This window comes from Citrus sinensis, chromosome 7, assembly GCF_022201045.2.
Source record: "Citrus sinensis cultivar Valencia sweet orange chromosome 7, DVS_A1.0, whole genome shotgun sequence".
NCBI lineage: Eukaryota > Viridiplantae > Streptophyta > Magnoliopsida > Sapindales > Rutaceae > Citrus > Citrus sinensis.
The window spans coordinates 6,609,388-6,633,630 of NC_068562.1; the positions used below are offsets into that span (position 1 = coordinate 6,609,388).

The 24,243-nt window shown below is 33.2% G+C and overlaps 2 protein-coding genes across 3 annotated transcripts; both read right to left on the reverse strand.

Annotated features, from left to right (window-relative positions):
* Positions 1-931: 931 nt before the first annotated feature.
* Positions 932-2,618, reverse strand: LOC102619339 (abscisic acid receptor PYL2-like). Its single transcript, XM_025100258.2, has one exon. The coding sequence runs from the start codon at positions 1,719-1,721 to the stop codon at positions 1,071-1,073; it is 651 nt and encodes a 216-aa protein (XP_024956026.2). The 5' UTR covers positions 1,722-2,618; the 3' UTR covers positions 932-1,070.
* Positions 2,619-3,326: 708 nt separating this feature from the next.
* On the reverse strand, positions 3,327-9,827 carry LOC102614291 (ABC transporter C family member 8). Of its 2 annotated transcripts, XM_006465997.4 has the most exons (12): positions 9,558-9,827; positions 7,140-9,073; positions 6,737-7,057; positions 6,554-6,640; positions 5,838-6,461; positions 5,582-5,746; positions 5,181-5,475; positions 4,879-5,093; positions 4,368-4,673; positions 4,158-4,221; positions 3,795-4,034; positions 3,327-3,673 (listed from the first exon to the last, which is right to left on the reverse strand). In XM_006465997.4, the coding sequence occupies exons 1-12, from the start codon at positions 9,580-9,582 to the stop codon at positions 3,546-3,548; spliced, it is 4,404 nt and encodes a 1,467-aa protein (XP_006466060.2). In that variant the 5' UTR covers positions 9,583-9,827; the 3' UTR covers positions 3,327-3,545. The 2 variants fall into 2 exon arrangements, with proteins under 2 accessions (XP_006466060.2, XP_006466061.2); XM_006465998.4 differs by lacking the exon at positions 3,327-3,673 and having other exon boundaries at positions 3,892-4,068; positions 9,558-9,825.
* Positions 9,828-24,243: the final 14,416 nt, after the last annotated feature.

The following is a 24,243-nucleotide window of genomic DNA, read 5'->3' on the forward strand; positions in this document are numbered from 1 at the left end:
CAGGTGAGCAAAAATGTGAATGTGAAAATTATTATCCACTTAATAAATGAGTGAAATATACTTGTCTCATACAGTCACAAGAAAATATAAGTGCAATAATTTTCCCTTCTTCCCTACCATAGGTTCCTCTTGTCGTTTCCTTCTTCTTGTTAATTAAAAGTACGGTTGGGGGACCATGCATCCTTGACTCTCCATTTTCATGACTTGCGAGTACAATTATGCGCGAGCATGCATGGGCATAGTGGAGTTGTCAGTAGTCACCTAGCTAGATTACTTCTATTACGAATTTCTACTACAGCTGCATAACTATTCAACAATAGTTTTCAAAATCGAATCTGGATTATTTCTAGACCGAGTTCATTCGCCCCCGAGATAATTATATGGAAATGAAGAGTATTCTGTTCGTGAGCATCTCAAGAATTAATTAACCATTATATTACATGCTTTGGACCATGAAGCACCGAACTAGATTTATTTTACATTTTTTGTTATAATCTCAAAACATAAATTATTTTGTACAATGATTAACGTAAAACGTTATTATCTTAAATACGTTTTACTTTCGTCAAATTTCATCCCAAGAAAAAAAAAAAATTGTCACCACCATTTATTTTTGTTTTAACTTTTAATTTAAATTGGGTTGTTTCGAGAAATAAACTTTTATTAATTGAAGATAGAAAAATTTATTTACTGATATATAATTGGCTCAATTGGGAAAAATTTTTGAGTGATGTAAATTTTGAATCTAGCTCACATAAGAGTGGATATATATGAGATATAAATTCTAACTGTAGTAATATGATGAGGGGGAAAAAATAATAATATATCTAAATTCAATGTGCCTTGAGCTGCTAACTGTACTCTTTGTCGCTTTCCCTATTTGTCATCAAAAGTAAAGCAAATTATTGAAGCTTATCTATGAATCACCACATCCCATAAGCTTGCTTACTAGAGATTAATAATAATACGTAAAGTAGTTTATAATACATATACAAAACTAAACACAACATATTAACATGATAATATAAATACAGTCAGTCTCTAGACAATCAACATGCCAAGAACACAAATTAATTTAGTCTCATTACTGTTCGTGCATCATGGCAATTCAACAAACCTTCCTCTGTACTTTTGAAAGAAGCCATTGCTAAATCTGCAAGCCTTGCAAGATTCAATTTCACAACAGTGCCCACAAACAACCTGGTGTCATCGTCAGAATTTCCCTCTGGTATATCTACAACATAAGACTCCAAAACAACACAATAAACTTCACCTGTTTCCTCGCTAATGAAATCATTAACCGATGTGACTGAACGATAATTTTGAAGCCTATGATCACCACCAAGAACTCTAAAGCTCAAAATATGGTTCTCATCATCCAGCATCTCCAATCTTTCTGTGCTGGTTGTAGCCGGAGGCCCTGAAATGATGTTAACATCTCTTACACTACCAACTTCTCCGGCGCCTACTTTCATTTTACAACTTCTGATGAAGTTCTTGTACTTGTCAGGGTTAGTGAAATCGCGAACAAAAGGCCAAACAAAGCTGAGGGGAGTGTTTATTTTTTGTGTTATTAGGGAAGTGCACGTGTTTGGAGATGGGGGGAAAGTGTGGTAGGTTTTGATGGTGGTTTCAAGCTTGGAGAGTTCTTCAAGTGTGAGAGCGTCTGATGAGGGAGTTTGGTTAGGGTTCATGGGTGCAATTGCTGCCATGATTATCATGGATTTTAATTTGCTAGCTTGTTGAAGAATTTGGTTTATAGAAGAAGAATGTGAAGTATTGGAGGAGGTGACAAAAGGATTTATTCTCCTATTAATTTGTTGATGCACTTGTATGCATATGATAGGATAATATAAAGGTAAGTAAATTTCTTTTTCTTTTTCTTTTTTTTTTCAATTTCGAAAAGAATTATATTTATTATAGTCTAAGGAAGATGTGTACACTGTTCGAAGAAAATTTGGAATTGAGTTGACTCAGTACTTTCTTTTTGTCCTTTGAATCTTACTAAAAGTATTGATGCTCAAACCATATTAGTTCTAATGTTAATTCCCTTGAATTTGTTTATCAAACACTAGTTTTAAAAAAACTTTTGTTTATTCAACCATCAATATGATATTTCAAAATTCCAAACTATCAAGTAAACTGCTTTCAAATTAAAATTGAATCCCTAGGTGTAGGTGGAAGGGAACGTAATCATGGAACGTTATTGCAAGTTGAAATAATTATATATAAACAGAAGCCATGCACCCTTTTGCAAGTTGCATTTAAGAGATTAAAGTTTGAAGGTAATGGGGACTTTTAAACTATCTTTTAATTATGTATATTAACTATTTATGGTTTAAATTTAATGCAACGGTGGATTATGAATAATGGAGTAGACTTTCAACACAATTCCCTTTTATAAAAGATGTCTTTGTGGATGACTGAGGTGACGCACATCATATTTTAGTTGGATCGAAGAAAAAAATTATCACTACTTGCGTTATTCATTTTTCTTTAATGTATATGCTGAGACAATCACTTCTTTTCAAACTTCACCTTTTAGATAGATTTTAGTGGATGGCTAATTTACAGTTAATCTGTAATTAGATGATAATTAAATTCGATTGACAAAATCTATTTGCTGTTTGCTGATTATTTAGAAACAAAATCTCTATTTGGAAGTATATGTGATGACATCAGGGGCAAATGCGGAAAACTGCTGAGCCTGATTTGACGAAGGGATTCTAATTGTCTGGCGTCATGGTCATGCGTTTTGAAAATACTGGGTTCATAGAGCATATTGTAAAAGAATTAGGCGTAGAAAGAAATTTACCACAAAACCAAAATAAGTCTATTTTATTATTGACTGATGATACAGCCACAAACTTTTATATAAATTGATGTGGCCAAGAAATATTTAATTCAACCAATGAATTAATGTCACATCAGTTTGTACGAGAGTTTATGGTTATATCATTACTTTTTATTCTTTAAAGCTTACTCTACCTTTGTGTTTCCTGTTCGAGTTTTCCCGTGAGAAGTAGGCAGTATACGAACGAGGGATTGCTCAATGCTGCAAAGCCCGTTCCGTCTCATCTGTGTTTAAGTATCCATACTTCACAAAGGAAACAATGTCAAAGGGTGTAAGGATATTTTGAAGAAGATGGATTGCCTTGCAGATTTGGACACTTACTGAAAAGCTCCATTTGGATTCTTTTCTTTTTCTTTTCCAACTGAAAGTTCGAATGACCCCCAGACATATAGAGATTTTTTTTTTGTATGTAACATATGATAGAGCAGTTGCAATCTTGCCAGGTTACATTATCTTTAATACTAAGGCAAAGTTAACACACTGTTCTGTTTATTTCTCATCCAAACAACTGATGCGAGAAGCTTAGCTTGTCTCAAAATCCACTTATTCCGCCAATACATTTAAACCAATTACCAAAAACACTAGCTGTAAACTTATCTTGAAATTTTGTTGGCTTAATAGCAGGGTGAAATGAAGTGCTATGATACTATTAGTGGGACCAGTTCATGCAGAATTTCGGTTGTTGAGCTCATTACTGAAAGTTATTCAAATTCTGGTAGGAATTTCTCCTGCAACTTGACCAGTACTCTGCTACAAGCTTGGAAAAGGAGGAATTAGTTTCCATAAGCTTCGATGGTTCATCATACTCCAACAATTTTCCTGTAGAGCAGTGACCAAACACATATTAAATCCAATGCAATTTGTTAATCAAACAAGTGGGTTCTATTCAATTTGTCAAAATGAACAAAACAAATGAGTGAACTAAGGAATAAAAATTTACCATATGAGAGCACCATGACCATGTCACTATCAATAACAGTTGGTACTCTATGAGCTACCGTTATCACTGTGCAGTTGGAGAATTCCTGCCTGATAATTCTCTGTAGAATAGCATCTGTTGCGGAATCAATGGAAGCGGTAGCTTCATCCAGAACTAGAATTCTATTTCTCTTTAGGAGGACTCTTCCAAGGCAAAAGAGTTGGCGTTGCCCCGCGCTCCAATTTTCGCCTTCATCACTCACTGCTTGACCAACCGTAGTCATAAGTTATTTGTTCTGACATTGAGTTCAATTTGCAGCTTAATCTTTTCTTATCATTTCTTTTATTAACGAATATCAGAATAAAGCTGCTGAAAACAACTTACCAGATGAGTCCAGCTTATTCGGCAGGCTGCTGATAGTTGTCTTAAGCTGACACTTCTCCAGAGCCTATATTCGAAAAAAACTATCAGATGCCTGATCTAAAACACTGTCACTAGTTGTTTCGTCTTAATTATTCTGCAACAGAACTTGTTAAAAGTCGGAAAATCAATATCTATCCGTGAATTTCTTGAGTTTGGAGTCAGCTGGCTCACCTTCCATATTTCATCATCTGAGTAGAGGCCTAGAGGGTCCAAATTAGTGCGAACACTACCCCTGAAGAGAGTTGGTTCTTGAGGGATGATACTAAGCTTCACTCTCAAGTCTTTCAGTCCCATTGAACAAATGTCAACTCCATCTATCAGAATTGAACCACCTGCAGGCTCCACCAAACGAAACAAAGCACTTATGAGTGTTGTTTTGCCACTTCCAGTCCTTCCCACAACTCCCACTCTAGTCCCTTCACTGAACGTGCAGGTGATTCCCTTGAGTACTAATGGAGCATTTGGACGGTACCTAATCTGCAAGAAAAACAGTGGAAAGGCTCTTTAGAAAGAGAAAGAAACTCGCTTTTAGATGACATATTCCCAATATTGAGGTCATTTACATGAAATGATACCATACTTCTAGCACTTTTTTTTTTACCCTCTAATCCTAAAATCATTCTGTCATGGGGTGATTGTAGAACTTTATCCTTTAGTAAATGAGTTCCATATGGAGGCTTACCTTCAGCTGCCGCAGCTCTATCCTGCCCTTAAAAGGCCATGAAGATGGAGGTCTCTTGTCTTCCACAATTGCCGGAGGCTCAGGTGGGATGTGCATGAACTGTTTTATTCTTTCAACTGAAATAATATAGTTTGCCAAGTAGCAGTACCATCTGCTCAAGAAAACTTGGGTGCCTGTTAGTGTAAAAGCGTATGAAAGAGAAAGTCCAACAAGCCCTGTAAAGAAAAAGTTAATACATCAGAATCTTCTAACAATTTAGAAATTCATACATATCAAAAAAGATAAGTTTTAAGTGATTTTACCCGGAGCTACATAGCCTCTAGGAATCAAAACAAGGAAAAGAGCAGCAGTGAACAAGGTCAAATTTTGAAGTGCTTCTACTCTTAGAATTAGCCACTCCATGACCCCATTAGTATGAAAAAAAAGTGTGGCATCTATATCGACAAGCTTCAGGTAGTTCTGAAAGAACCTATCCACCATGTTAAAGGCTCTTATTGTGACAACACCTTGTGATGTCTCAGCTGTATAGTTCATAACAGGTGCTTTGGTTGTTCCGTTGATTCTAATCAACTCCCTTGCAGTTGCTATATAATATCGCTTTTAGTAGCAGAAAAGATAATGAAATGAAACAGAATCAGCTATTTCTTTTCTTCAGTGAGAGGAAGAGAAACCAACGAAATCAAGAAGTAAAAGCTGGATCTACCTGAACAAATCTTACGGCTACCATTGCAAAAATGGCCACAACTAAAACTTGCCATGTGACGAAGGTCACGATTCCAATAATTGCTAAGAGTTCAGTGCCAGAAGCAGCAACAAAGACAATGGAGAAAGGTATATCAAAATCTAGAATGCTCAAATCTGATGAAAGCTGCAAAATAGTAATATAATCATGAATGTTAAGAAGATGGATTTGCAAGTACTATACATGGAGGGGATACAAAAGTAGGACATAATCTTACTCGGGTTAAAATCCGTCCAACAGGAGTAGAGTCAAAGAAAAGCATGGGAGCTTTAAATATTGAATTTGTGAAACCTGAGAAGAATGCTCTAGAAGCCTTAAGCCCCAGATGAGCTGCAAAAAAGGACCTAAAATATACGAAGACAGCACTAGCTGTTGAAACTCCAGCATAAACCCCAATTAAAATACCACTGGTGATTTTAGGAATTTGAATGGCATATGCAAGCCAATAAGTTGCAGCAGCTTGAAGACCAACAAAACCAGACTGAGCCAGTACGCCTAAACAGAGAAGAGGCATTCCTTTTGACACATTGAGATAATCCATGAATGGCTTCCATCCAACATCACCAATCTCCATTTCTTCATCTTCTGTTAGTTGTGCCAAACCCTTCACAGAAATCTCCCCCTCACTGCTTTCCTTACGTGGGTAAATCCCATTAGGCTCCTCTGCCCTAGCCGTATGGCCCTTTTCTACCTTTTCAGCTCCTCCTTGGCCTGCATCATCTAAAGGACCTAGCCCTGTTATCGCATCTCTATGAGCATTCACAAGCTGTTCAAATGCTGTCCCAGCCAGCAAGAGCTCTTGATAGTTGCCCGACTGAGTAATTTGTCCGCCTTCCAGAACCTAAGGTGAAACTCGATCATTCTTGTATAAATGAATGAAATAACTTGGAGTACCAAATTATGCATAAACAATTAAATTCAACGAAACTTTACCAGAATTCTATCAACTTCTGAGAGAAACTCCACTTGATGAGTTACTAGAATGACGGTTTTCTTTTCTAAAGCAGCCATCACACATTCCTGAAAAATGAATCACTCAAGTAAACAATAGTGAAAATGTGACTGTTTAGTATGCTGGTTTTCATGCTTATGGAAAACCTGAACTTGTTTTCTCACATTGAATAGAGTTGCAGCTGTGTGTGCATCCACTGCACTGAAAGGATCATCAAAGAGATAGATATCGGCATCATTATAGACTGCTCGAGCCAGTTGAATCCTCTGTTTCTGTCCTCCACTCAAGTTAAGCCCTCTCTGACCTATTTCAGTGAGATCACCATGGTCAAAGTTGTTGATATCTTTGTCTAAAGCACAGGCTTTTATTGCCTTGTCATATCTGGCCTTGTCCATTGGCTTCCCGTAAAGTATGTTATCGCGGATGCTTCCACTTTGAATCCAAGAAGTTTGAGACACATAGGCAATAGATCCATATAAATTAACCTATTTGAAGGCATAAAAATACAAAAATTAGTGACAGAAACTTAAACCTGAAAATATAATCAAATGCTAGTTTGTAACTCACGGTTCCTGAAATTTTGGGTATTTCTCCAAGTATTGCATACAAGAGTGATGATTTCCCCGCACCAACTGACCCACAAACTGCAATCTTTTGCGCCCACTTGATATCTAAATTTACACCTCTGAGAGTTGGAATGGCTAACTCTGGATCCCAACTGAAATTTCCTTCTTGTATCTTCACGCTTCTGTCTGACTTCTGCAATGAAATTCTCCTTACATCGTCGTTATTGAGCTCATGATCAAGCAAAAAAGCATTGATCCTATCAAACGAGACCTTGACTTGGATCATTATAGAAAGAGCTTCAGGAATCATTCTGACTGGTTCTCCCATGCTCCTTAATGTTGCAAGAACAGTGAAGATAGTGCTGGCATTAAGTGGGGCACTACCAGTAAGGGCACATCCCAGGAAGATGACTGAAGAAATGATAGTTGGAGACATCCAATAAATAACTGTGCCATAAGCCTTCCTAAGCTGTGCTTCAGACAACCATTTGAATTCTTTTTCACGGCGAGACTCAATCAAGCTCTTGAACTTCTCCTCCCATGATTGTAACTTTATGATTTTCATGTTGTTTAGGATCTCAGAAGTGGACCTGAGTCTCTCATCTTGAGCAATCATGAATTCTGACTGACATTTCTGTAATATCTTAGCAAATGGCACGTTAAGGAGTCCACAGATGAGAAAAAGGACTAATCCTGGAAGAGCACCAAGACCAACGACCCCGAAAAGAACACCAATGGCTAAAAAGAGTTGCAGTGCAAGACTCCAAGTTAAATGGAACCAAAATGGGAATTCTCCCATTCGATATGCATCAACCGCAATATAATTCACAATTTCCCCAGTTGAGTGCCTTTTCCTTCCCAAACTAGAAAGCTTTAGCTGCTTCTGATAGACTGCCACCATTAAAGCTGATCTCATCCTCATTCCTGACCTTCTTGAACCAAAGAAACAATGCCTCTGAGTAAAAGACTCGACAACCTTGGTAATTATCAGACACCCCACGATAGAAAGACCTTCTTGCAAATTTTCCTCTCCGCGATTGGAGTAATTTACAAAAGCATAGAGCAAAAGAGGGCCTACTACTACGGCAATAGTCCTAAGCAATGCACAGATTGCTATAAATATATTTTCTTTCAAGTAAACATTTGTTATGACCTTACGCACCAAGTTCCCATTATTGTTTGAGTTGTTCTCTCTCACAAGGGAATCCCAAGCATAAGCAAACTTCTGGTAGGCAAAGCTGGCTTCATCTTCAGGAACCAGAGAAGGAATATCTTCTAGAGCTAATGGCTTTGAGTAACCCAAAGAAAGCAAAGGATTGATCCAAGAAAATGTTAATTTTCTAAGCAAACCTGCCTTGCCTAGTTCTGTTTGGTTCTTTTCGGCCAATAGAGGCTCAGATAGACTCTTGTCTTCTGTATTTGGAGAAGTAAAATGACTAAAGTTTCTAAAAGCACTGAAGAGCAATAAAAGGTTGACAGGCAAAGGCAATATGTAAACAATATTAATGGTATAAGTTCTTGCTAAGATTTCAATATTAAGAGCTAGAACCAACAAAGAAAAGGACATCCACCAAAGAGTGATGAGCATTCTGATCCACTTGGACCTTTTAACAAGCAAGGAGATTGCCAAAGAGACCCAAATTAGTCCTCTAACAGTGGAAACCAACCAACTCATAGAACTATCATTTTTGGCTATAAGATTCCACAAACAATAACCAAGGTATGCAATGCCAACGACAGCACAGCAGGCTGATACAACTATAGAAACACATTCCCTTCTAATTCTGCCATAATTGTGGTTTTTTCTGAAAGAACCCACTAGCAAAGATAGATAGAATACACAAAAAAACACTAGATTTATAACATCTATGATGGTACTTTGAATGCAAAATGAACCCAAATCAAATTCACCCTCACAGGTCCAAGAAAGTCCCCCTGCATATTCATTGAAACAGAGCGAACTGGGATCAGAAACCTCCATAGGGAAGTTAAATTAGCCAAGAAACAAAGAACATATTTACACGTATTGGTCGAAAATATAAGATAACAAAAAGACAACGTCAAAAGGAAGATTACTCAGCGATGCTGCTTAATATATATTCTCTGTTCATACTACATTAAAACATTCAAGAAACTTAATGTTAAGAGAAGATTACAAAGTTTCTCAGTATGGAAGAAAACAACTCAGACAATTAATGAAGCAGCAAAGAATGAACTGTGTGTTCAACAAACTCTACACTCCCTTTTTGTTCATAACTGTTAAGATTCCTGTACAATCATACTCAAGAACCAACCATAGAACCATAAATATTCACACAAAGATTCAAAGAAGGGGGAGAGAAAAATAAAAGTACAAGGAAATCATATATATATATATATGAAATGAACAATGAAGATCAAGAAATGAGAAGATGTATACCAAGTAAGGTTCCCAAGAAAGCCATTATCCCTGGAAGCAATTTCTTTCTTCAGTGTATACGTTTAGTGTAGCACATATGCATCATTCGCCAGCTTAAGTAGTAGGAGAGAGCTTCATTCAATGAAATGAGAAAGAGCACAGTAATCGCACTCCACGCATTCATATACAGAGTCCTAAATGGTTTGCTCGCATATTATAATAATTCTTTTTGCCTCTTTCAGTAATGATTGATTTTTATTGTCCAGCTTTTGTCACAGACTCACAGTCAATGTTTGTCCCCTCTACGCGCTGTAAGTTCTGTGATAACAATACAATAAAACTGTAAAGCATTGTTTGGAAGGCGCTTTACAAGTTCGTACTTTTATATTTACGTAGCATGTGCTTGTTCTGGTATACATAATAGACTTTTACTGTTCAATCATCGAACAGAAGATAATATTTATAAAAACCAATATTGATTTTTTGAATTCAGTTCAGATTCAGAATAATTAATAATTCAATCTTTTCTGACATTCCAAACAAGACACTTTCCCTAATCACGTTTTGGCAGCAGCTATATATCTCTTTTCAGCCAAACTATTCTGACGGTATTCTAAAATATGTTATGGCATATAAAGAAATCAAATATTTCTGTTCTTTTTGAAAAAGTGTGCATATTTGATAAGCAATCTCAACTTACCCAGAAAGTTTTGTGTTAGAAACATAAATAAAGTAATGAAATTAGAGATGCTTGTGTCACTTCAAGCTGTGATTGTCAAAACCTGAACCATAATATTACCTCAGAATTTTCATGGTCACGTAATTGATTAATATAGGGGATTCCGTGGCTAGCTGCAATCAATAATGACCTTGTGATTTTGTTGATCGTTTCTTCCGAAAATGAAACGGACCATGACGACTATGGCCATAACAGCCATAGGTAATGATAACGAGATGCACCGTCATCAGGAATTGAAGCTGATACAAGTTTCAATTCTAATTTTTCAAGGTTTTATGTCTAATTAAGCAGAACTAATGTTTCGGGGCTGGATATTTAATTAATTAGTCAAATAATAATTAAGTTTAACGGGGCACATAAATTTCAAGCGGTATTATATATATTATATTACCTCTTCTAAAGTTGAGGTAATGTACGCATTTCCAAAAAACCTTGCTCTTGCTAACTTAGCACTTTGGCTTCGTTTAAATTCATGCATTCCGAAAACTATACGACTTCATCAGTTATTTTCCAAAAAATATATTCTGATTTCTTTTATATTTATAGTTATAAAATACTCCGTTACCGTAAGAATGTGTCACAAATATAATATTAAAGAAATATAGTTAGACATTATTTATTTCTATATCCAAAGTCTTAATTTGACTTAATTTAAGATGTTTTAATATTTTAGTTTTTTGGTTTTTGTATATGTGAATTTTTATTGTAAGATATTTTCATTTGGATGAAAAAAAGTAAAGAATTATGACTTTTATCTAAATGATAAAATGTGCAGATAGAAAATCATTTTTTTTCCTCACAAAGACCCTCATTAAATTCATTTGTTTCCCACCTAACTATTATGTAAAACGTAATAACATTTTGATTTTTTTTCTAATCAAAAGGATTTTTCAAATTAACTATAACATAATTTAGATGTCATGTTAGAATTTCTCTTGGTCTCAACTTTTACTTGGTATTAAATACTTAACATGCATTCAATTTGAATTTTAGGCAGATTCTTTTTATTAGATACAATTTTTTTCATGTACAAATATTATGTTAAATTATAAAAATAATGTTATCAAAATTACTTTTCATAAATTATATATAAAATGCTTATGTTATAAATATTTACAACTATAAGTAATACTATACTGGATAACACGTAAATATATACTTATTTAAACTTCTAAGTATAGATAACAATTTCAAGATTATAAGTGTAAAATATTAGATTTAAAATGTTTTGAGTTTATAAAAATAAATAACTTACCACTTACACTTAAACATTAAAAATAAAGAATAAACATATTATTCAGAATTAATTTAGATTTCAGTAATATTCAGAATCATTCAAATTTAAGATTAAAAATAAATAAATAAATAAATGCTAGCTTAATGTTGGAAAGAATTATATATGTTTACTGTTAGAGATGGAGATTATTCCAAATTGGCTAGGAATAGTTGTTGACTATCTTAACTTGCCAAAGACGGCAGCGGATAAAACATTGAGAAGTTTAGCTTGCATGATTGCACGTGATGAGAATGTTCAATTTACACACTTTTCGTATGGCTAGGACATGTGACTAAGAAGTATTAAGAATATTATCTTATATATATACACACATACACGTCACATTTCATGCGATCACTATTCGATGGGCTTCTATATTTTCATCTTAAAATTATATTAAAAATTATACTGGACTATCATGTTAAGTAATATATATAATTATTAAATCGAGCTAGCCTGATGAAACCGTGAAGCTCTTGGCCAATAGACTATGAAAAAAACATTATTAATTTGATTTTTCGCGTATCAAGCGTGCATGGACCACATTTGTGTCTGAAAGCATCATACAATAATGGAAGTAAACAACAACATTCTTTGTTTTTATGTTCATGTCTTTTCGCACATTTATTTGGACGAGTGCGTCCATGTGGTTAATTCATCCAGCGGAGTAAAGCCATTCAGTCACAGTCGTGATCATCTTTTCTGAGCAAGTTGATGATGATGATGATGATGACGATGATAAGCTACTTGATTGCTTGCGTTGGCGTGTCACTTATGTAACGCCATCGGAATTTAAGGTGATATCGATATTGTGAAATCAATTGCTAATGTGATGTCGATATATACGCTAGTGGTTGCAATTCCTGACGATGATCCATCAATCCAACGTCTGGACGACTGAATTACACACACACACACGTATGCATATATTAAACGGGACGAATCTGTATCGTCACTTTTCTAGCTAGTCTGAATTTTGAAGTCTTTCACACGCAACAATAAGTTCTGAATGCCTGATTTGATTAATTATTTGATCGAGTAATTATACTTATTTTAAAAAGAAAGTAATAATTAAAATGATTATATATATTGATATGCTTCTGGTGAGTGATGTCAAGCTAGCTGAAGATTCACAAAACAAGATCTCTAGAATAGTTGCATTTCTAATAAATCATAATTACAAGTTGAAGCCATTGTGTTTCGTTTCCTTTACTAGTACTTCTCAATTTCTGGATTAAATATGGTACATGGCTATTTGCAAAACAGGATTTGTGACCCACCACCCAGCACTAAAGGCCATATGAATTGATGGAATTTGGAAATGTACTTTTAAAACTACTTGTCGTATCGTATGATGTCAATGTCAATTCAGATATCATCCTGGTTCATGCTCAAAGAATAGTGATTTTGACTCATTCGGTATTCAAATTCCACTCGATCGTTTTAAATAATGTGGAAAGGCACCAAAAAGTGTCATCATGCATTGACAAATGACAAAGCTGGCTAATAAATGTGAACTTCATTTTCACCCAATGCATGCACGACAAAATAATAATAACAATGACAACCCATATGCTTTGTTTATCATTCGTGATGTGATTAACTCTATATTAAAAAAATATTAATCCTTATATCATAGTCTTACATGCATACGTGTCTTGTTCTATGCTAATTCGAGCTCAAGTTGAACACGTATCTCCAATCACTTATCCGGTTAGTTTTTACTTAAAATGCGATTAATTATTGAATACTTGATTCTCTGCCTAAAAGCGGTTAGATATACATTAAGCGCAATGTGAACATGTATCATGTATCGAATCATTACATAAAACAAGCATCCATTCATTTTCTTTTAATGGAATAATTTAACTAACATGACATCAAAGTTAAAAGTTCTCACATTAACTCTAGCATCAAGTAAACTTCAAGTCGTGGTAAAATCTAATCGTCTACTACTTCAGAACTCAAAAGGGAATAGGATTGGCTCAATAATATGAATGATTTTGAGTAAAATACATGCATGTGGTTAGAGGATTGGCTCAATAATAGGAATCAATAACGTTTCTCTTTAGGCACTTGGTCAAAGGCCGAGTGGTGGGTTATTAATTGTGAGAGTAGCAGTTCAAGTCCCCATTAAAAAATGGTTACTCAAATTTCTTTATTTAATTAAAAATAATTGACTGAAAGCAGTTCTTTTCCTTCCAGAATGTAATTGAAGCATGCATCTCTCAAATATTCATAAATATCAATAATCTTTTGATTATAATGTTGCATAAATTAACAAGTGTACTAGTCGGCACAAGTAATATAATGAAGAGTAGAGTATTGTTCTACAAAGATTGTATATTCTATTAGCTACCAAAATTATTCTAACCCTAATTTATTTGAATAACCAAATAAATGATTTTAGATTAATAATTAAATAAAATAACTAAAAATTAAATAAAGATGCAGGTAATAATAGAAATCGCTAAGAAATTAAAACAAGTAGGACATCCGATTTCACCGTAACCAATCCAATTTAATTCTCCATCTATGTTATTAAAGTTTATTACCTATGTTGACAATGAATTTCCCTAATTTATTCAATATCCTCTCTCGGTAATATTAAAAATACATTCACATATTAATCCATTGTATCTCTATGTGAATTTAAATATGTAAAGATTCATTAAATTCTATAGAAATTCTTAGAAAAACTGCACGAATCACGTTGACGCATCTCTATTTTTCGTTCAATTCACGACATCTATTACATAGAGGGAAAATGAATAAATCTCCTCTCGGTCTCATTATGTATTCTCAAATCATTCAAATAGTGCTCAAATATTTAAAAAATATTAAACACAATAATAAACACTCAATCATAAAATAATAAAATAAAAATAACACAAATTTATGGAATTAAATTTTTATAGTTAAGCTACATCGTATCCCTAGTAAAATAAATTAATTTATAAGAATTTAAAAAAAATCATAAATATTATAAAAAAATCCAAACAAAATAATATAAAAGAGAGAAAGAAAGACTCAAGACTTCTTCCTCCACCAAATTGTGGCCTCTCGTTTGAGGAAAAGTGCAAGCCACCCTTGTCAATTCCTAAGCCAAGAAAGATTTGGCCAAAGCTCATCATGTGAATGCTTTCCTCTTTTACTTTATTTTTCACATGATTTGCCTTATTAATTAAATTATTTCCAATGCTAATTATTCTCATCTTCACGTGAACCACGACCTTGGCTGCTTCGGTTTTTTTCATTTTAACTCCCATTACTTTCCTTAAACTTTCAATTAATTTCTCTTTTAAATTTTTTTATTTAATATTCTGATTTTATTTTTTTTATTCTCAAAATATACCTAAAATAGTAAAATATAAAAATTAAGATAAAAATTAACATAATAAAATATAATTTAACATAAAATTAGATTAAAAAATTAAAAAATTGATAAATTATGAACACATCATGTAATATGAGTAATAAAAAAAATAAAAAAAGTCATAATTACCTTTAAAAAAAAAGTTCTCCTATTGGGATAATTTGAATAAAAGTTTATTTATTACCAATGCCACAAAAATTGCAATCCTTTATCATTTCTCTTTAGCAATTCCATGTGCCATGTGCCCCGTGTACTCTTTTTTGTCCATCATCGAATGTGCAAAAAGGAAATAGTTGTTCTGATTTGATTTCTGTGTGAGAGTGAGGCCAGAAAACAAAAATGCCCACACAGATCTTACCCATCAACTCGATATTAAAATACGTAAAACAGATAATTAAATAAATCACGAGTTAAAATAATTGTTTAAGTAAACAAAACAAGCTTCATTTTTAAATAATACGTATGCATGTAATTGTAGAATGATGATATAGTGTCTGCAGTCGTACACCTTATCATTGGAAAGTTGGGTTGTGGGTAGGGGTGGCAAAAAAGCACTGGCCCAAGCCCGCTCAGGCCCGGTCTTCACCCATGAGGGCCTAGATAAGGGTTCAAGAAAAAAAAAAACTCGAACAAAGTCCAAGCCCACTATTTTTTTAAAAAAATAATTTTATAAATTAGAATAATATAATTAAAATTGAAAAGTAATTTAAAAATTAAAAAAAACTTAAATTCTTAACTTATAAATCAATTATGATTCAAAAAAACTAAAATTATGATACTAAATTCTCTCTTTTATGTCAATTAATTAAGAGAGCGTTTGAATTAGAAAATTCAGTATTAAAGAAAATTAAAATTATGAGTTTTTATTTGCTTTATTTATTATTTTAATTTGAAATATTTATTTTCTTTAATTTATCTATGATTATAATAACTTGTTGATAATTAATTTATTTCAAATTTACAATAATTTAAAAATTTTAAAATAAATAAAGCCCAGCTCGGCCCAGGCACGTACACTTAGCTGACAGAGGGGCTGGACATGGGCTTGAAAAAGTCCGGCCCAGGCTCGCTGTTTGCCATCCCTAGTTGTGGGGCCCACGTCCCCCTAATAGGAAGCTAATATGTGCGCAATTGCGCACCATAAGAGTGCATGATTGGGCGTAGCAGAATCACCCTCTATAATTGTATCATTTTCTGTTTGGGTTGGCAATGAGATGGGATGGGATGAGATTTATCAATCTCAATCATGTCCCGTATATGCAAGTGGGATGAAAAAACGCCTCACTCCTATCTGTAAATTTTTTTTTTTGGACAAAAATATGTCCCGATCCCGTCCCACAAAAATATGTCCCGATCCCGTCCCAAAAAAGATGGGATCCTACAGGATCCCGTCCCAAAAGAGGATCTCATCCCAATTGGAAAAATTCATATTCTTAATCGGCAATGAAACGGGATGGGATGGAATTTATCAATCCCACTTATTTTCCGTATATGGAAGTGGGATAAAAAAATATATCATTCCCGTTCCTAAATTTTTTTATGGGACAAAAATATGTCCTAATCCCGTCCCAAATTGGATGAGATCCTATCGGAAAAATTTGTCATCCCTAAGTCTAAATAACTTCTTACAAGCAGTGAGATTAAGCTACCTAGGCTACCTTATATATATAACAAATTGAGGATCCCAATAAAAAATAAAAAATATAGATTTTAATACATTAATAACAAGAAAAATATAAAATTTGATGTATTATTTTTTTTTTAATTTTTATTTTAGTGTGTGTGTGTGTGTGTGTACGGAAGATATGACTAAATTACTTAGTTTTTGATCTATTTAAATTGAGTAGGCAAGCATGCAAGTATGTAACTAGGGTTTTTAAGAAAGTTATCTTCAATTATTAATACAAAAAAAATCCATCAGTAAAAACGCTTTAACTAATGTGTTCAAAAAGGAGTAAACAAATGGAAAATTGCTTCAAATCGGTTTTATTTATTTGTTAATACTCTTGTTTATCTTTAATCTTTTCATTGAGAAAACTTATATAGAATCATCCTATCACCTGAGCATACTAAAGTGGTAAATGACCCAATAGTCCTCTCATCCTCTGCCATGTGGCAGATCTATGCATCCCAAAAACAAGACGCACAAACTATTTTAATTATAAACGTGGTGAGTCCTAAAGTTGAACCTAGGGTTGGTATAATATGGGCTTGTCTGGGTTTTTCCAAACTTAGGTCCCATCTCATATTATTGATAACAAGTTTAAGCCTTCAAAAGATCGTCCAAATAGGTTTGGGCTAAGCCTGGGCTTTTTCATTAAATATTAAATGATTTTTTAATAAAGTAAGAATATTTAAACTAAAAATAATTATTCAATATATAATAAAATAATAGTCGAATACATAAAATATTAGTAACATAATATAATAAATCACAAATATTAATGTAAAAATAATATTATTTTAATATTTTATTTAAATTTAATTTATTTTTTAAGCCTGGACTTTTTTCCTAAACTCTTATCTAGGTCCACTATGTGCAGATTTTAGAATTTTCAGCTCATATCCAGTGCAACCCATGCGGGTCGAGCTTAGGCCCGCGGGCTTGGGACGGGACATCACGGCCTTAAGTCCGTCCAGGCTTTTTTGCCAACCCTAGTTGAACCCACTATTGACTTTACTTTGAAACCACTACTATAGATATAATAGAGCAGCACCGGACCGTCTCATCTCCTCAGCTATCAGCTGCAAGTTTCTTTCTTGCTAATGAACGAACTGATGTTGAATTGTTTGTCTGGATGATGATTAGTTCTTTAGGGCGTATTCGGCAACATGGACCGAATTTAATCAATTAATGGCCCAGAAGAACTTTGTATGGGCTTTTCCTACTTTCTTGCTTTTGTTTTTTCCCAAAAACAAAAAAAGTATTGCTGGGTATGCTGAAGAGTCATTTTCATAATTGAACATGGAAAATAGGTGAAATTGTTGATGAAAATGAATGCAAAATGATTAAATGAGCACGTAGAACGGTAGAAGTAAGAAAAAAGAAGTATATGCGAATTGAACTGGGCTAACATTAAACTATTAATGTTCAATTAAACTGAACTAACATAAAATTTCTTCACAATTCATACTAAGAGAGTAAGAGTACAAGATAAATTATTAAAATTTTTGTTGTTGTGTGGTTGTTTTTTTTTTTTTAATAGAGCTTTTGAAGCTTAAATAAACTATTTTGTCTTTAGTCGTAAAAGTTCAAATCTTGGACTTTTGGAAGTAAAGGTTGAAAAGTTTTTTTTAAATGTTAAGATATTTAAAATATTCTCTAGTTATTTGATAATCTTATTTTACTTTTTCATAATATAACTTTAAAAAACTTGTCTATTAAAGTAATTTTATAATTTTTAATAAATGCTTTCATACCAAACAATTAAAATTTTGCGGGTACAAACACTACTAATAAAAGCTCTATTTAAATAATCTCTACTTAAAAAGTTGTATCAAACGGAGCCTTAATGTATAAGTAGGAAAGAACAAGGGTAATTGTGGGATTGAGAATTGAGATTTCTTTCTTTCTTTTTTTTGGGGAATCGATGATATGAATTGAACTAAAAATGAATAATTTAACCTTTTTTGAAATTAGAAGAAATATTTGTTAGTATACTGATAAGGATAAATGCTTATTTAGTCTTTATTTTTACGCTAAGTGTCTTGTTTAGTCCTAATATTATGAAAAATAATCCAAGACACCATGTTATTAATTATGCGACACTCATACTCTTACCTTTTTTTTTAAATAATACTCTTACAACAATCTTAAGGACGTAACGAAAAGTAAAAAATAAAAATGGTAAAATAATAACAAAAATTTTTACATTAATTTTTATTTTATTTTTTTGGTTAATTCGATAAATTAATATTTTTCATTGAAAGTTCCAAAGATTTTTGTGAAAGTAAAAAAAGATAAGAGCAAGAGTGTAACACAATTAACGACAATGACATCTTCAAGTATTTTTTAAAATATAAAAAATAAACAAGCTCTTAACTCAATATAAGAACTAAACAAGTATTTACTCAACAAAGGCACCTATTCTTGTTTACAATCATTTGTGCTTGGAACAATGGCAATACATACTCGCGTATAATAAACTAATTAATATCGATATATAAGAGAAATATTCCTTGTCACAATCTTTTCTTTACAATTACTTCGGCACTCCTATTTGTAATTTCTAGTGTTGATGCTTGGCTATTCTTTCTCTCTTTCTTTCTTATCTAGTGAGGGAATAAGTGTGTTAACTCTCATTAGAAAATCTATGTATATAATTTTTGCTTCTAGTAATAAAAAAGTTACATTAATCGATTAGACGCGGTTAAACCTTTCCGTGGTCTGTGCGTCAATGTAACAAAGCAAATTACAAAGAGGCAACAAGGTTATTAAACCTTGACGTGCTTATGACTCTTATTGTATAATATAAGAGTTATGTATTATAAAAACAAAAGCTTTGAAAGATAATTAATTAATGGTGAAGTGATAATTTTATTGAGGATCTTTGCCACATTAATTTATTAAAGTAATGATTGGAATACAAATTTGTATGCGAGACTTGATAGGTCTATTCATAGCTAGCTAGGTGAATACATATGTTGTAAATGGTACGTAGAAAATTAAAGTAAATTATTATTGAATTGTAAGTGGTATAACGTATAATTTTATAGTATTAATTGCAGCAAGGTTGTGTTATTGCATTATGTATATTGGAATTAACGATCATTGATATGAAATCATCATATCTGGAATGGTCACATTTGAAAGGAAGCTCCTCAGTTGTGAAAGATATGAACGGATGACCGTGAGCTTTGATTCCAGTTTTGGAGAAACTCTCTGCAAAATAGAAATGAAAGAGTCCAAAACTGAAACGACTCTTTCCAATTCTGAAAGGAGTTTCTTCAAACCTGAGATGAATTTACAGACTGCGTTAAGGAAGCAACGAAGGGAGGAGGTGATGCCACCGATGACTCCCGAATCATCAGTCTGAGTGAAGAGAATTTTGAAACATGAAAGGATTTTATTAATCCAGTGACGAAAGAAGGAGACGATGCCACGCTTATTGAAGAGAAAGAGGCGGATTGTCCCTGCAGCTGAACTTGTTAGGTCTTGAACATCATCCTGTAATGCCGAGCCTAATATGCGATCGTACTCTGCCATCATGTTTTCCACATCCTCGTCACTTGTCACCGATATTAACTCACCGTTTGGTAGCTGATACTTGACGCTAATATCACTCTCTGCCACACCGGTGAGTCTTAAGGGCTTGGTGTGGAGAGCTAGCTAAGAAGGTGGAGGAGCGGTGAACGGTGATTATGTGGGTGTCGCCGCCAACGTATCGGAGTTTATTGTCGTTGGGCCCGACGCGGATCTCGCCTCCAAAGTAGCACATGAATCGTACACTTTTAAGGTGGAGACCATGCTGAGGAGAGGAGGCCACCGAATCACCGCTGCCCGTTTCCTGCGCAGATGGATCGACTGCTATCATTTTCTGCTCTGATTGATGATACTGTTAATGTTTAAAAGGACTGATCACTGATCAGAAAGTTTAACAGAAGACAAGAGAGACCGTCAAACCAATTCATGTCCCCCTGCCTCCTGCTTATATATGCATGTATATATAATGGCTCGTGATGAACTGGTGTGTGTCATAGAACCGTTTACTAGTTTATCAATTCGGACAGAATGCGACCAGCAATTAGCCTTCCCGTCAACTACTTACAACTCGATTTGTGAGGCCCCGCAGTGTTTTTTTTTTTTAAAATTAATTAGGGTCGACTTTTTTCGGATACCTGATATGAGGTTTACCGTATTCTCGCTTTTATCGAATGTATGCCCGTATTATCGAAGACCTCCCCCCCTATTTAGTTTTGATGAACATGAATATTCTACGTTAAATCCTCGACAGTAATCACCTCATGCATGTTAGTGATTGTTGGGTTGTAACTGAAAATGGACTTAGGGTTCGTGCAGTTGTTGCACGTGATTTGTTGAGATCAAATATTGTGAAGTGTTAGATTCTGAAAGAAACCATAGTTTGTTAGTAAATATTGGTTTTTAATTGAGAAGGAAGATGATTGAAGCTAGCTACTTGTGTAGTTTAATGTGGCTTTGCGGCCTGATCATAATGTGGTTAATATAGGTTGTTTGACATGTGTCGGGTCAATATTTTATAATGAATTATTCGCTGGAGGGTTTAGATCTATTTTTTATCATTTCAACCGTCAACAAACAGTTAATGAATGAATGGGAATACAAATGATAAGGGGAGGTATTTGATAATATGGTTATACATTCTATCAAAAAGAAAATAAGATAAACCTCAGGGGGTATTTTAAAATACCTGATTAAATACCGTACTACATCAATTTTGTTTTTTGAAAAAGATATATCATCCTTATCATTTAAACTTGGTCAACTCAAAGTCACTTTCATTTCAAAATTACAACTTATGGTGAGCTACTATACCAACCAATTCTTGCATATTATACAAGCGAACAAGAAAGTGCAACTCGGTTTATGGGGGCCGGCAGTGTTAATCCTAATTAAATACTATGTGCTACATTAATCTGTTTCTTAGCACTGCTCAGGAAATAAATAATAAATCGTATGTTAGACTTCAGATTATTTACAATTCTTCTACCGATCATTTATCATCAGTGTGGTTTTTTTTTGAGGGGGGGGGGGGGGAAGGGAGAGAATGTAAATTATGTGTGTGTATTTCCTTATAAATTAATTTGGTCAACTCAAAGTAATTTTTATTTTTAAGATAATTATCTACTGATCATCTTTTTTTTAAAATATATATATATATATATATATATATATATATATATATATATATATATTTTCTTATTTGTAGAATTACATTTAAAATTTCTATTGTGTTACACCCACTCACTTTCATATTCAACTTACTTTTTTATACTTTTAAATATATATATATATATATATATATATATATATATATATATATTTTTTTTTTTTTTTCTTTGTAGAATTCCATTTAAAATTTATATTAGGTTGCACATATCCACTTATATATTCTCACTGTTATAATTTTACTGATATTATAAAAGTAAAATTGTCATTTGACTCAAAAAAACGGCATCGTTTTGACACGATAGAAAAGAAAAATAGAAAAAAAAAAAAAAGACGCAAAAGCAGTCCAGGTGAGAATTTCGCATCTAGAAAGATGTTAGCCGGTTTAAACCCTCCAAGTACCATTTCATGGTGAAACATCTCCATTGCTGTAACATCCCCAGATTCCTCAAACCCCAGAAGCAAAATGTTCATAGTTTTGTTGTTGGAAGGAAACCGCAAGAGCAATTTTACAAATACTGACCGCACCTCTTTCGTTTCCTTTTGAGTGCAAAATGCTTGAAGAAGTACATTAAACTCTTCGCTGCGGAACTTCCATATCCCAACAAAAATTTCCCTCTCTCTTCTGTCAAATGCTTCGAGGGTTTCTTCATAGGATTGAAATCTGGAAATTATTGACAACATGACAGTCATAGACTTGAGTGTGCGCAGCGAAGGGTGAGCGCGTTGCATGTGTGACACTAGCTCCCAAGCTTGATCGAAATAGTGCATACACGCGAGGACGTGAAGGGTCCTTTCAAAAGCGCCGAGGGTTGGAGTGGAGCGGGGATGTTGAAGGATGAATTTGAAGAGTAGGGCCCTAAGTAGGGCGCTCAACCAATTTTAGGGTCGTAGGCGAATTGTTTCAATTAAGTCTTTTAAAAAATTCATTATTTAAAATCATTTATTTAAAATTAATTTTTCAAATTTTATAAGATGTAAAATTATTAATCAAATTTTTATATTCTAATTTTGCTAATATATTTTTCTCAATACATAATATAGTTAATCTATTTAATTTTTCTTTTAACATGGTTGATTTTAAATAAGTTTTTTATCAATTTTAATTTTGAAAAAAGTCTTTCTACAAAAGCAAATGTTATTGATATTGTTAATAATATTCTATAAGCAATATATGCATTTGGAAAATAATCAATTTTTTCCAAATAATTAACTACATCAAGCGGGGTATTTTTTTCACTTTGAAAAATTTCTTTTAAAATTCTTAACTCTGCAAAAAAATTTAAACCATCTATATCAAAAAGTGTATCATGTTTTAAAGCATTTTCAAGATTAACGCAATAAATTTTTAAAACATCGATCGTCACTTAACAAAAATCCAATCATATCCAAACCAAAAAAATATAAAGAAAAAATAATTAAAAAATAACTACATGTGCTTTGATGGAGGAGAGATTGAGATTGATGAAGGAAAATCACCAAAGCCTTTAGCTTTCAAAATTGACAAGGAATTGGGAATTATCATGACTTTTTTTAACAAATATTTGGCTTTTATAGAGTTTTAAATAAAATAATGTTAATTAGAGATTTTATAGGAATAAATAGGATAAAAAACGGTTAATTCTAACGTTAAAAAGAGATCTTATAGAGATTTGATAATTCATTTACGGAAAAGAGTATTATAAATTGATAATAATATATATAAATTAATAACTTAATAGTTATAATTTTAGAAAAAAAAAATTGGGGTCTTTAAATGTTGTGAGGCTCTAGGCAACCACCTAAGTTGTCTAGGGAAAGAGCCGCTCTTACCCTTAAGGCCATTCGAGTGAGCAGCGAAGAGGAGGCCGAGAACATTCTCGACAAGAGTTGAGAAAAGGGAAGTTGTTTGTAGGAGGTATAAGAAAAGTGTTGGGTGCAGTGGCTGATCGAAAAATGGATGGTCGTTGATGATTCGTGATTCGTTTGATTTTGGAAGATTGAGTTGTATTGTAAATCTGATTATTTTGTTTCATTTATTATTTAATACCTAAATTGTAAATAATAATCGAAGTCATCTAATTTCTTTTTGTCATTTAGATAGGGTGAAATAATAATTTTATATTAAAAGGTAAAATAATTATTTTATTAATATTATGTTAAATTCTTTCACGGAATTTAGGCAGTAGTGGAATAATGACACATCTTGTGAGCATTAGGTGAAATTCTGCAAGAAAAGAAAGATATGTATATTTAAAGAAAAAACACGAAAAAACAAGTTGTTGGATAATTGCCGTTATAAAAATAAGTACAACTTATGGGGAGTTACCAAAAATTTTCCACATACGTGACTTGACAAATGGCCGTGAATGCTTCCTGGGTTGGAGAAAATGTGCATTTATTTGCCCCCAAATAATTCAAGAGGAGGAAACGTGCCTTTATTACGAGGGGATGGCCAGGTACAGGAGA

What these genes read in the sequence shown, in the direction of transcription:
- LOC102614291 (XM_006465997.4), bottom strand. Translation starts at nt 9,582, where the DNA reads ATGGCTTTCTTGGGAACCTTACTTG. An exon ending in CAGCTGCAACTCTATTCAAT is followed by an intron (nt 6,641 to 6,736) that starts GTGAGAAAACAA and finishes TTCATTTTTCAG; the next exon opens with GAATGTGTGATGGCTGCTTT. An exon ending in CAGAAGTTGATAGAATTCTG is followed by an intron (nt 6,462 to 6,553) that starts GTAAAGTTTCGT and finishes GTTTCACCTTAG; the next exon opens with GTTCTGGAAGGCGGACAAAT.
- LOC102619339 (XM_025100258.2), bottom strand. Translation starts at nt 1,721, where the DNA reads ATGATAATCATGGCAGCAATTGCACCCATGAACCCTAACCAAACTCCC.